At 47.0% G+C, this 13,696-nt stretch overlaps 1 protein-coding gene across 1 annotated transcript; it reads right to left on the bottom strand.

The window, feature by feature from the left end:
• Positions 1-12,574: 12,574 nt before the first annotated feature.
• On the bottom strand, positions 12,575-13,617 carry VC83_07783 (uncharacterized protein; the record flags this gene model as incomplete). Its single annotated transcript, XM_024471348.1, has 2 exons — positions 12,575-13,241; positions 13,357-13,617. The coding sequence occupies 2 exons, from the start codon at positions 13,615-13,617 to the stop codon at positions 13,077-13,079; spliced, it is 426 nt and encodes a 141-aa protein (XP_024321069.1). The 3' UTR covers positions 12,575-13,076.
• Positions 13,618-13,696: the final 79 nt, after the last annotated feature.

Here is a 13,696-nt window from a genome sequence, read left to right as displayed (position 1 = left end):
GTTGTTTCGGTGCTGACTCTGGGCAGCAAATTCGGTCGCCGCTGCGCATAGGGACTGCAAATGATTCAATGAGTTTTTAGAATATGAATCATCCTAACCAATGACCTCGACTATCATGGTATCATCATTTCGACATGTGGGGTATTGGAGGAAGGAGCCCGGTTATGGGCCTGGTGGCTCCACCCTGGCTTAACGCTGATCTCCTATACGTACTGGTGCGCAATTATTATTAACCTTGTAACATTTCATTTTGACAGCCTTGCGGGACCACTTCCCTAGGGCTTAAATAAATGATTCAAGCCACTCTCTCTCTCTGCGCTGAAATACCTCGACAATCACTTTGTTGCAAGTGTCGAAAGTCAATATGAGCACTACGAACGACCCTGCAAACCAGTTAAAGGCTAAAGTGCGAACTGTAACGCGGCAGGAGGCCCTGCCAGGGCTTATCGTGCTTGCTGGCCACCTCGTAACAGGACCTACCTGGGATACTTATCTACCAACCCATGCCGAACAGTGACATTTCACGGCTACTGATCTCAATTGACAATATTTCTAGCAGTTCATATTCTGCCAGGAAATAGCGTTTGAGAAGTGAAATATTCCGAAACTGGTGAACCCTTGAGCATAGCTAAACCTAAGGATACAAAATACCTCATAACCTGTCATCCTTAAGGAGTTCTCTCGAAGTTGATCAAAAACTTCTGTCACCCACGCCACACAGTCTCTCCGCGGCAGATGTAGGATCGTGCCATTGACCCCTAGCGGATGATGAGGTGGTGGCCGGCTTCTCGAGACACGCTCTTAGGCTGGAAGATAGGAGACCGGCATCTGAAACTGGTAAATTGACCTCTGAAAGGAGTGACTAGCCCCAAACTGATAAGATACCTGTACCTCCTACTCCATCCCCCAGCATACGAGGCCCTTGACGTGGTAGAAATGGCCTACACCTTGATTTGGTAGTTGTGAAGGGACAAGCGCGATTCCTTCATGAGCACGGCTGCTTAGCTGCTTGAAGTAAACGCGGGATTAGCCGGTAGCGTGTCGTTGTAGATCATGTAAAAATCTAATGACTGGATGCATACGGAGAGGATCATTGAACCCTGAACCACTGTGAGCTTTGTGACAGAGTTGTCTTCATAATATTCTGGGCGAAATACTGACTGAGAGCTTTCCGCATCTATGTATCCCAGACCAAGCTAACGTGGTTGTACAGTACCTCGTTAATTTTTCCCCTACCCTACCACTTTGAAATACAATTACTCAACCATAACATATAAAATCAATTAAAACTTATCAGAATCTGATGAATTAAGCATATCTACAAGTTCGCACATTATGACCAGTCTTTCCACAAGAGGCACAGTGTCGCGCAGCTGATTGCCCCTCATTTTGATTACCTCCCTCAGAACGCTTGTTGCGTCGAATCTGCTCATCTACCTCCTTTTGTGCTAAAATATCATTTGCATCCTCTACAGTAAGTGCACCTCCTTGATGGATATGATTCTTTTTAGCTCTGCGATGCTTGCAAGTGCTTCATTTGCCTTGCGAAGAGTACAGTTCTCAGCTGTCAAGAGTGTAACCTCATGAGCTAATATCTCTGTACCCTTTGCTAACGCAGCGACTGTTGTAAAAATAGTGTTGGTGAGCTTCCTTGATGAAGGGCAATACGATTCTTAACCAAAGTTGTCTGAGAAAGAGCAGCGGTTGGGTTGTGAGGCGTCTGAGAGACCCAAGGGTCAGCATTGGTGGAGGGGGGATCATTGGGTGTTGGAGTCTGTAACTTGACATCAAGCTTTGATATCACTGCTTGAGGGTTGAAAGGTATTAAGCCAGCTCCTTGAAATCCAGCCTTTGCATTTTCAGTTGTGATTGACTGTAAATATGCTGCTTTGAAGGCTATAAAGAACTCAACCTTCATAATGTGATTGATATGAGCTTTGATGTAAGTCTCAATTTGACGACCATATGCCCGTTTCAAAACACTAAAACACCCAACATCAAGTGGCTGAGTTAGATGAGAGGAGTGAGGAGGTAATCCAAGAGTTATAATGTTGTGAGTTTTGCAATATTCTTGAAATTCAGCTGACTCGTGACTCATGCCCATCGAGTACCAACATTTGATATGGCCCTTTTGCTTGAGCAGCAGTGTGCTTATCGAAGTGTTAAATCCACTCAAGACCCGTCTGGTTGTCTGTCCATCCATTAGTTGTAGTTTTAATCACCCAGTTGTCCGGAAGATTGCTCTCCGTATACCAACTTGCAAGATGACATTTCCCTTGAACCACTAAAAATCGAGGAACACTCCAACCCTCACCATTAATACAAGCAATCGCTGTAGCCCATTCTCGATTGCCTGGCTGAACAGCTTTGCCTCTGCCACATCGATCTGCACGTGTAACAACCATTGCAGGACAAATAATGCCCATTATAAAGCCAGTCTCGTCGAAGTTGTAGAAATCGCAATCTAGAACACCATATTTGGCCCTCATATTCTCTACCAGCTGGAACCACCCCTCAATAAGCTCAGGATCTTCGCACAAGGCCCTCTGAAAGTCATAAACGCGATTGAAATGCGTATTTAATTCTGGACGTCGTTGTATGAATCGTTGAGCCCAGCGTGTTCTGACGCGCTGATGTCCTCGTGATTTCAAGACCAAATTTGCCATATCTTCTACACCAGCCAGTCGGGGCGCAAATCCTCTTCTATCCATATCAAGTATATTCCGAATAATCACTTCCTCCTCTAGTTTGGTCAATTTTTGAACTGATGGTCGGCATTCTTGAATTGGAGTTCTTCCGTTCATTCTGTCACGGAGTGTAGATAAAGGCACTTTGTAGATCTTTGCTTATGACGACTTAGATTTTTGGACGTTCGAATAGCTTCCATGGCCAGGATGATTCGTGCTTCTTGGGTTTGGATTTCCATTGGCAATTGTTGACAAAACACGTGTTGAAGTTGGAGGCAATGTAGTAGGGGAAAAATTAACGAGGTACTGTACAACCACGTTAATGGTATTATTATTATTATTATTATATTTATTTTCGTCTGGCGGGTAGCAAGTGAATCCTGCATCCCTATGACCTCCCGAAGGGTATGAGGACGTGCTATGCTAGGGGTTTATGTACAGAGTTGAGCCTTAGAGAGCATTTCGTGCATTGCTGCGTGGCTGTTAGGCCTGATTACTGTGGATCTTTCCCACCAGTTGGGATGATCACCAGAGTGTTGGTAGTGGAGGGTGATGCCTCGAAAAGTTGCCCGAAAGGGTGTTGCTGAAACCTGGAGGTTTTGAAGTCGGTGCCACAGGGGTGGTTCTGTGTGTGCCTTGATACAGAGCTTCGACTCTGTATGTAGGGAGGTTGGCGACGTTGAGAAATGAAGTGGTAGAGACTGTCGATGATAAGGTAAAGTAAGAGTGAGTGTTAGGGATTATTTGGCTGGATCCCTAAAGCCAGATGTCAAAAGTAAGAGACATATCCTCTGGGATTATGTCGCGTTGACCCAGAGCGTTGGTGGTGCCTGTAAAAGCTGCAACTTCTACAGGTGCCTGGCGTTGTGACCAGAACAGTTTATATTTGCAAATCTATGAGTTTGTGGGCTATTGAGAAACAGGCCTCCAGGGAGACTACAAATATAAGTAAGGCCAGCGACCTCCTTACCACGTTTTCCTGAAATATCCAGTGTCTGCTGTGATACCCTTTGAAGGGGTTACCCCTAGGCAAAAGTAACCCCTTACGCCTCCTGCCTGGTTTGCTCCTTAAGCCTATGTGAATACCGCAAGCTGTCAACCACAGCTGTATCCCTTTCCATAGACCGACACGCGCATCCGTCCTCTCAAGCCATATAGACAGTGTCTCTGTCGCTGCCATTATATGCTACCTCCTCCCCACAATGCCGACCGTGTCTCGCAGGATTTACTAAAGATCTATACCCTTAGCCAAGCAGCATAGACCTAGCTTTTCCATCCCACTAACCAAAACGCTGTTACATAGCCCGTCCACCCAGTGTATAGTTCGCAATTGTAGGATTCGTGAAATGCGACCACGCCACGCAAGTAGAAGAGTATCGAGGGAGTCGGGGGAGGTATTCGTGTCCAGCCTGCATCTGCATAGCCTTCCTCCAGTTCAGGTCTCCGTGGGAACAGAACCTCTCGAGCTGTCCAGCTTATTCTTTCCCTTCCTACCCCTCCCCGTGTACCCAAGAGTCACTCCCCTCTCAACTTGCTTCCCACGCGTCACCGGCCCCAAAAGGACACTCTCGTATCTGGGACAAGTTTGAGTCTTGGACCTGAATAGGGGTAACTGAGGCTTGAAGGGTTTTTTCAGTATTGAGCTCAGGATTTGAGCTAAACCCAAGCGATAAATGCTTCCAATTGATAGTTGGATCATGCCTTTGAAGCCATGGAAGACCTAGGATAACTGGGTACTTCATTGGTATAACATCTAAAGAGATGGTGTCTGAAAATGTTGATTTTCCTAGGGGAATCTCAAGTTTGAGTACTGGGGTGTTGCAGGTAATGGAACCTGAACTGATAGGAGTTCCATCAATGACTCGGAGCAACTCTGGAGTGCGTTTGGGAATTGTAGGTAACTGGTGTGTCAAGATGAGGTCTTGAGATATAAAGTTGCCTGTTGCCCCTGAGTCTATCATAGCCCTTGTAGACAACACCTGTTGTTTGAAATGGAGTTGAATAGGGATTAACAGGTGTGTGAGACTCTGAGAAAGCACCATCGACACATCTTTGTTGTCTAGGGGAGAAGTTATAGTCTCAGTTGAAGTTGTGCCTGCTAGGGATTTTTCAAGTTTTTCAGGAATAGCAGTTGTGACTGTGTCTGAGGCTGCTATATGTTTTGAATCAGCACTCCCCCGTGCTGAATAGCACTCCTGAATTCTGTGTCCCCCTTTGCCACAGTATAAACAAAGGTTGTTGTCCATTCTGTGTTTTCTTTCTTGAGGGGTAAGTTTACCCCTTTTCAGTTTTTGAGGGTATCCTGTAGGCTGAGGTGCTGGATTTGCTGTAGATCTCTTTATAGAGGCGTCTAAGTCCATAGGTTCAGGTGCTGAGTCCTTAGCAGTTGGTGTAGAGGTGTAATTGTTGAAATTTCTTGTTGGATGCCAGTCTTGGTTCTTCTCCTTTCTTCTTTCAAAAAGCCTATCATCAAGTCTGACAGCTTTCTCTATAAGCGTTTGAAGTGTTGTAGGGCGTTCTTCTTTGCTGAGTTCATCCTTAATAGAGCTCTTGAGCCCTTGGTAGTAAGTGAAGACTAAGGCTTCTTCATTCCAAGTCAAGTGAGAAGTGATTCTCCTAAATTCTGTTGTATACTGAGCAGCAGAGGTCTTTTGACATAGCTTCTGTAGCTCTCTTTCTGCTGTAGCAGTTTCGTTGATGTCTCCAAAGGTCCTGGTAAGTTCCTCTTGAAACTGGTCATAAGAGGTAATCAAAGGTGTAGTGGTATTTTGGTTGTTGCCACTAAGTCTTCTAAGATATGGCTCAAAGAAGTTGAATGCAGATCCACGGAGGTAGCTGGCAGCGAAATAGATCTTCTGAATGTCTGAGGTGAACTGATGAGGCCTGAGGGTGAAGTAGATGTCCAGTTGCATAAGAAATCCCTTCAACTTCCTCCTGTCTCCATGGTATAAATCTGGTGTTTGCACTTTAGGAAGTGCACCTGGAGTACTCGAAATAGCCAGAGGAGCTGTGGGAAGCTCTGTATGATGTGTCTGAGTTGAAGATTGTGTTGCTGAAGTGTTGGCTTGAAAGGTGTTTTCCAAATTCTCAAGTTTGTTTGCTATAGTTTGTATAAAGGCAAACAGTTGTTGCATCTGCTGTTCAGCAGTAGTTGTAGGAGCTTGGTCGTCCTCCATTGTAGTATCGAAGTGCTGCTATAGAAATAGTTGAAGCTTGAAGCAGGCAAGGTGTAATGGTGGGTGCACCAGATATGAGAATCTAGCCACCCAAGGAAGGGATGAATTTACTAAGACAACACACTGTCTTAGGAAACAGAGCCAAAGGGTTGTAGCTTAGACTATTCCACAACGCAGCAATCAGGTGTATGATGTGGTGAAGTGGTTTAGACAAGTTGCAACAAATGTTGAGTCTGAGAACTCAGGGGTAAGTCAGAGGTTAGCACCTCACTGACTTTTCAAAAATAGAGAATAACAAGATCAATGCTTGGAAGCTTGGAAAAGACGTAGAAGTATGTGCTAGTCGATTTACTGTATTGTCTGCTTGCCCTTTCTTAAGGAAAGGGCAATCCTATTTATGCCAAAGGAGTGTAGTTCTCTCATTTTCCATGACTTTCCATGACTAACCAGGCTTGGTAAATGTATTAGAAATCAAGTGCGACCCACAACTAGCTTGCTAATCATGTAGTGAACGTAAGAGAATCCCATAGAACCATCTCTTGGGTTCCTAGCCTATAGGAAGTGAAAAGGAGGTCCAAGGTCACAGTACCTATAGACAAATTATGTCATAACTTAACCAATCTTGTGGGTAACTAAGGAGCGATGACGTGTAATGAATCATAGAGGGTTGTAGAAGCTTCTAGAGCTATCGTTCATGTTCCTAGGCCTCTAGTTGGTAGAGATATGCCATGTGGTAGTATTGGCCCACCCCCTTAAGGAGGAGATTTTCTTAATAACTTGTTCAATGAGTGTCCAAATGATATGCCGTGATGTATGTAGCATAAACAGATGTAGTAGAAGAGTTTGCAGCAATCGTTGAGTAGTATTGCTTCTGTTGTTGGTGTGATAAGCCAAGATATGTATGGTGACTTGTAGGTTTGAGGAGGAGATTTCTAAGTTTGCTCTTGAGTTTGATAGCAAACTGAGTGCAACGAATGTCAGTATGACAAGTACCTTGATGCGAGTGAGAAGAAAGGATGGATCCGAAGGAGCATGAGCCCTGCAGGCGCTCCTATCTTATTCGTCCAGAAGAAGGATGGAAGCCTACGTCTTTGCGTGGACTATAGGGGCCTGAATAAGATCACTGTGAAGAATAGGCACCCCTTGCCACTCATCACTGAGACCTTGGATCGACTCCAAGGGGCAAGGTGCTTCATGTAGCGCGAGCGTAACCGTACATCATTACAGGTGGGAGGATGGTTCCATCTGCGCAGATGCACTCGACCATCGAAACCCATTCCTGACGGCCAGGATGCGCTTGATGCTTCGTACAAAGTGTTGAATCAAGTATAATTCGAGTAGATTCCATTGTCCCAATCGAAAATCCGGATTCATCCATGTTATATGTGTTCTCTTGCATGATTCCAAACTGTTGAACCACCTTGGTGTCCACGTCAAACCTGTCATACTGACATTCGTTGCACTCAGTTTGCTATCAAACTCAAGAGCAAACTTAGAAATCTCCTCCTCAAACCTACAAGTCACCATACATATCTTGGCTTATCACACCAACAACAGAAGCAATACTACTCAACGATTGCTGCAAACTCTTCTACTACATCTGTTTATGCTACATACGTCACGGCATATCATTTGGACACTCATTGAACAAGTTATTAAGAAAATCTCCTCCTTAAGGGGGTGGGCCAATACTACCACATGACATATCTCTACCAACTAGAGGCCTAGGAACATGAACAATAGCTCTAGAAGCTTCTACAACCCTCTATAATTCATAACACGTCATCGCTCCTTAGTTACCCACAAGATTGGTTAAGTTATGACATAATTTATCTATAGGTACTCTGACCTTGGACCTCCTTTTCACTTCCTATAGGCTAGGAACCCAAGAGATGGTTCTATGGGATTCTCTTACGTTCACTACATGATTAGCAAGCTAGTTGTGGGTCGCACTTGATTTCTAATACATTTACCAAGCCTGGTTAGTCATGGAAAGTCATGGAAAATGAGAGAACTACACTCCTTTGGCATAAATAGGATTGCCCTTTCCTTAAGAAAGGGCAAGCAGGCAATACAGTAAATCGACTAGCACATACTTCCCCGTCTTTTACAAGCTTCCAAGCATTCATCTTGTTACTCCTTGTTTCTGAAAAGTCAGTGAGGTGTTAACCTCTGACTTACCCCTGAGTTCCCAGACTCAACATTTGTTGCAACTTGTCTGAACAACTTCACTACATCACACACCTGATTGCTGCGTTGTGGAATAGTCTAAGCTACAACCCTTTGGCTCTGTTTCCTAAGACAGTGTGTTGTCTTAGTAAAATCATCCCTTCCTTGGGTGGCTAGATTCTCACATCTGGTGCACCCACCATTACAGTACTCGCGAAGTGTGGCCAGCTCAGTTTCCGATAGATTGTATACTGGCCCATACAGTGGTTCCTGGGTTCCTGTATCAATGGCGTGGGTTTTCCTTCCTAGCTCTGGGAGGTCCTCTGCCTTCTCCTCGGAAAAGACGTCAATATACGCCTCGTACTCCTTTGGGCACTAGGTGAGCATATTGTCTTCCGTGCTCAGAGCCAAGACAAAGGCCTCCCACTTTTCAATGTCCTTCACCTTGCGATATCAAAGGGCTGCCGCCAGGTCTGTCTGCGCCAATCAATTTGGGGGTTCACTTGCGCTATCCAGTCCATGCCCAGGATGACGTCTACACCTGGGGTGTCCATGGAAAGGAGGGTTTGGGTGACTACACACTCCCTTTTGAAGTGGTCCCTTGTTTGGATCTGGGTGGTAGCTGCCCCATATATCATAATATCCTTTCCATCGACTGCCCTTGCGCGTAGGGGTGCCTTGTCCCGCCATTCCAAACCCTTCTCTTTGGCAAAGAGAGGTTGGATAGTGGACGCGTCTGACCCTGAGTCGATAAGGGCTCGCGCCTTGTGCCACTCAGAACCTACTTGAGACCTCAATTTCCATCCTCTTTGTGGCAGTGGGCTTTGGAGGTTCTACTGGGAGTCACCCCTTCCTATTTGGGCTGGGCATTCCTTCGATAGGTGGCCTGTGTTACGATGGTCATAGAGGTCATGATGCCAGTCCAGGAAAAGTAATCTAGATTGAATCTAAAGAGAGAAGAAGAAGAAGAAGGAAGGAAGGTGAGGCTATTCCTCATAACATACAGTTGTCTGCTTAGCGGTTGTAACCTTGTGGCTAAGGCTACACCCGTAATCCCCATAACAACCGTAACAACCGTAACAACCGTAACAACCGTAACAACCGTAACAACCGTAACAACCGTAACAACCGTAACAACCGTAACAACCGTAACAACCGTAACAACCGTAACAACCGTAACAACCATAACAACCATAACAACCATAACAACCATAACAACCATAACAACCATAACAACCATAACAACCATAACAACCATAACAACCATAACAACCATAACAACCATAACAAGCTGTAACAAGGTGTGAGCTGTAATCGTAACAGCCTGTCCTGCTGCAGTTGTAACACGTCCTGTCTTCAGCGTGCTTCCTATCGTTTCCTCGGTAGTAGCTCTCCCTTCCTGTTGAGCGTTGGCTATAGCTGCCCCGAGAGGAGGTCGCCTCGCCTGGGGTTGCGGGTTGGGATCCTCGATGGTTGCCAAAGCGGCCCATCCTGTTGCTGAGGCTGCCTCTCCAGTTGGAGGAGCCTCCTCGTGAGGAACCCCCCTCGTCCCTTTGGCTATTCTTGTGGCCATCAGGGTTCTTCTCAGAGACCCAGCGGTTGGTCATTTCCAACATCACAAGGAGGTTAACAACAATGTCCCTGCGGGTGGAGGATCGCTCAGCGTGCCCCCCTTCAAGGAGTCGTTGTCTCATTTCTGGGTGGATCTTCGTCAAGAGGTGGGTGGTCTTCTGCGCCTCAGTGTCATACTGACATTCGTTGCACTCAGTTTGCTATCAAACTCAAGAGCAAACTTAGAAATCTCCTGCTCAAACCTACAAGTCACTATACATATTTTGGCTTATCACACCAACAACAAGAGCAATACTACTCAGCTATTGCTACAACCCTCTATGATTCATTACACGTCATTGCTCCTTAGTTACTGGCCGATATGACCACATAGCATATCTCTACAACCCCTATGATTCATTACATGACATCACTCCTTAGTTACTGGGCTAATACTACACATGACATATCTCTATCAACTAGAGGCCTAGGAACATAAACGATAGCTCCAAAAGCTTCTACAACCCTCTATGATTCATTACACGTCATCGCTCCTTAGTTACCTACAAGATTGGTTAAGTTATGACATAATCTGTCTATAGGGGTACTCTGACCTTGGACCTCCTTTCACTTCCTATAGGCTAGGAACCTAGGAGATGGTTCTATGGGATTCTCTTACGTTGACTACAGTTACCAAGCCTGGTTAGTCATGGAAAGTCTTGGAAAATGAGAGAACTACACTCCTTTAGCATAAATAGGATTGCCCTTTCCTTAAGAAAGGGCAAGCAGACAATACAGTAAATCGACTATCACATACTTCCACGTCTTTTACAAGCTTCCAAGCATTCATCTTGTTACTCCTTGTTTCTGAAAAGTCAGTGAGGTGTTAACCTCTGACTTATCCCTGAGTTCTCAGACTCAACATTTGTTACAACTTGTCTAAACCACTCCACTACATCATACACCTGATTGCTGCATTGTGGAATAGTCTAAGCTACGACCCTTTGGCTCTGTTTCCTAAGACAGTGTGTTGTCTTAGTAAAATCATTCCTTCCTTGGGTGGCTAGATTCTCACATCTGGTGCACCCACCATTACACTCGGTATATGGGTCCATTTCGCGCTTGAGGTCCTCAAGATAGGCCACAAACTTGCGGATACTCTGCCCTTTCCTTTGGGCAGCTACATTATACTTGAGGGCTGCAAGACGCTGTCAGTTGGCCGGGTCGACGTGGAGGTCTCGGAGGAACTCCTCGAAACCTGTGATATCCAGAAGGTCAATGTACCCCTCGACCTGTCGCACCGATGGTCCCACTCCTTCATAGGGTGCCCTTCTAAGTACTGGGCTGCGAAGGCCATCTTCGACTGTTCAGTTGGAAAGACCCTTGGTTGGTATCAGAAAATGGCGCGGAGGGAGGCCATGAACTCGTTGAGTTCGCGGGTAGACTCACCCTTGTAGACCTTTGGTTCCTTAACCCTTCCAATTGGCCTTTGGGCGGGTGCAGTCTCCCTAGACTCAGTGGAAGCTGTGTCCTCCTTGCGTCCTTCCAGACGGGGGTCCTCCCACTCGTCCTCGATGTCTTGTCGCCTTTTACGATGACTTTCTTCTTGAATTTGGTCTTGCTTCCTTGCAAAGTCCTGTAGGGCCTCAGGATAGGTGTTGTAATTGTCACTGTGCGATCCTCGGAATACTTCTAGGGCTTCCTTCATTGTGTTGAAGTAGGCCCTCTCTTCTTCCACTTGCTTCCAAAGGTCGGCCAGCTTCGAGGCCATATTCCCGCCTTGGTCGGCCACCAAGTCATCAATTTCTTGGGTCGTAGGTCCTGGAGCTGCCTCGGTGGCCTCGGTGGCTGGTGTCGCTCCCCCCGAGGTCGCTCGAGTAATCCGTCTTTCCAAACTTGCCATCCTGACCCAGTAGGCTGGATATGGGTAGAGTCAATAGAATTGTAATGCGTAAGCCCAAGGTCTCACAGGAGTCCAGGGAACCAGGTCAAGGGGCAGGAAAGGGGTATCATATTTGTAAGGACAATAGGTCTACATAAGTACAGTGACTATTGACTGGAGGCCTTATTCCGAGGCCTCCAACCCCTTTTATCTATGCACCTTGTGCCCTACTTTACTGAGCCCTATGGGCCCCTAATGAAAGGGACCTCACATGGTGGCATGTGATGGCCTTCCTTACACGTCCACACTGGTGTTGACAGCACCCCACCATTAATCGTAGTTGTAAGGAGTGCATTTGCAGAGCGTAAGGTCATCCCATCTGGGGGGGAGCTGTTGATAAAGACTCGGTCAAAAATATCATACTGATGTGGTGTTTTTGGCCAGTCAGCCTCTACTGATGGTTCAGCATTGAGCAGCATACGCAATGCTCGCTGGGGATTAAAAGGAAACAAGCCAGCGCCACGGTATGCTGACTCAATGTTCTGATGGTTGCATATATCAAGCTGTGCCTGGATGTATGCCTCCATCCATTTATACTTCTGTATGCGTGCAAGTTGTGCTTGGTTGAGTGGGGAGAGCGCTGCCGTTAGACGCTTTTTTAGCGGGCCGAATATCGCAACATCCAGTGGTTGTAGTAAGTGCGATGTATGAGGGGGAAGTATCAGTAATACAATATGGTTCTGCATGCAATGCGCAATGAAACTCCCGCTAATATGTGAGTCGTGCGTCGCATATAAGAAGCCAGTGCTGACCATCTGCTTTTGCGCATGTTGTTGGCTCGAAGATGCGTTTTAACCACTCCAACCCATGGAGGTTGCTTGTCCAGCCTTTTGTATTCGCAGAGAAGAACCACTGGTTGATGACTGCGGGCGGAATCCATGATTGGAGAATGTTCTTGCCCTTAAAGATCCCGAGGGGTGTGTAACGGGTGCTGCCGTTACAGTACATGTGGTATATAAAGCGTGTTACGCGTATTCCGGGCGAGCCGGAATACTGTAGTCTTTTTGGCTCAGTGGGATGTAGCGCGAGCGTAACCGTACATCATTACAGGACGTACATCCAAAAACTCACAGTTGCGTCAGAGCAACTTCGAGCACGCAGCATTGTCCACCAACTCGATGCCAACAACCTGCGATCAGTTATAAAGCGACGTACGGTACGTACGAAGGGGAAATTATAGAACCGGAGGAGTAAGTGTGTTGGATGTTCCTGCCGGTGGTGCTATCGTCGTCGTCGTGGCTGATTAGGGGGGACAGCCATTTTAGTACACTATGCATCCCCAATATTTGCCGGGTATTGCCATATCGCCCCCTATTCTAGACCCCCCAACTCGCTATAAAGTACTACAAATATCTTAGCGCATCCAAGCAATGCCTTAGGGTTAAACCTAGCTAGACAACCAAGCATCCCCCCAAGCTAGTGCTCGGTCGCTAGTCCGATCGATGTCAAGTGCTCGTTGACAACTTGGCGCGCAAATCCGGTAGCGTACCGGTAGCGTATCGGCAAGTGGGTGGGTGGTGGGCTGCGCGCTGCACGAATAGCGCCCATCCCTCACCAGTACGCTGTCCCGGCGAGTGCCCGGTGAGCCGTAATCCGCGGGCGAGACCAAGGCCGATGAGACGGGGTGATGTAAGGTCTCGGCGCCGCTGGAGGTGGGCGGCGGGCCAAGAGCCTCCGTGCTTCCCCGAGAGTCAGGAGGGGGACTATTGATGTGGGCTGCGAGGGCGAGTCAGTAGTGGTCGTGTCTCTTAAGGTTGACAGGCTGGCTGGCCTTCCGATTTCCACTTGCGCCATTGAACGCAACCAGACTCACGGGCAGACACTAACTAACCTGATCTTTCCCAGACTGCTTGCATGATCTCCGATGTCTCTCGCGAACCTGATTTTTCTCAAGCCTCTTGCATGATCTCCCTTGCATGATCTCCATGTCTCCCACCAACCTGATCTCGCCCAAGCGACTTGCTGATCCCCCCCAGTCCACCTGCATGATCACCACGCCTCGCCTCGCCTCGCACCACCCTCTGATCCCCAAGGAATCCCGCATCATCTCCCCCCCTCCCCTTCGCATGATGCGCGCAAGGGCTGTCGGCATCTCCACTTCCTTTCAATAGTCCGTACGGCACTCCCTCCATACGTGCATCCCTCGCTGCACCCCCCATCGCATCGGGCCT

The sequence above is a fragment of the Pseudogymnoascus destructans genome (genome assembly GCF_001641265.1).
Source record: "Pseudogymnoascus destructans isolate 20631-21 unplaced genomic scaffold scaffold_22, whole genome shotgun sequence".
NCBI lineage: Eukaryota > Fungi > Ascomycota > Leotiomycetes > Thelebolales > Thelebolaceae > Pseudogymnoascus > Pseudogymnoascus destructans.
This window is presented reverse-complemented; position numbering and strand designations above follow the sequence as displayed.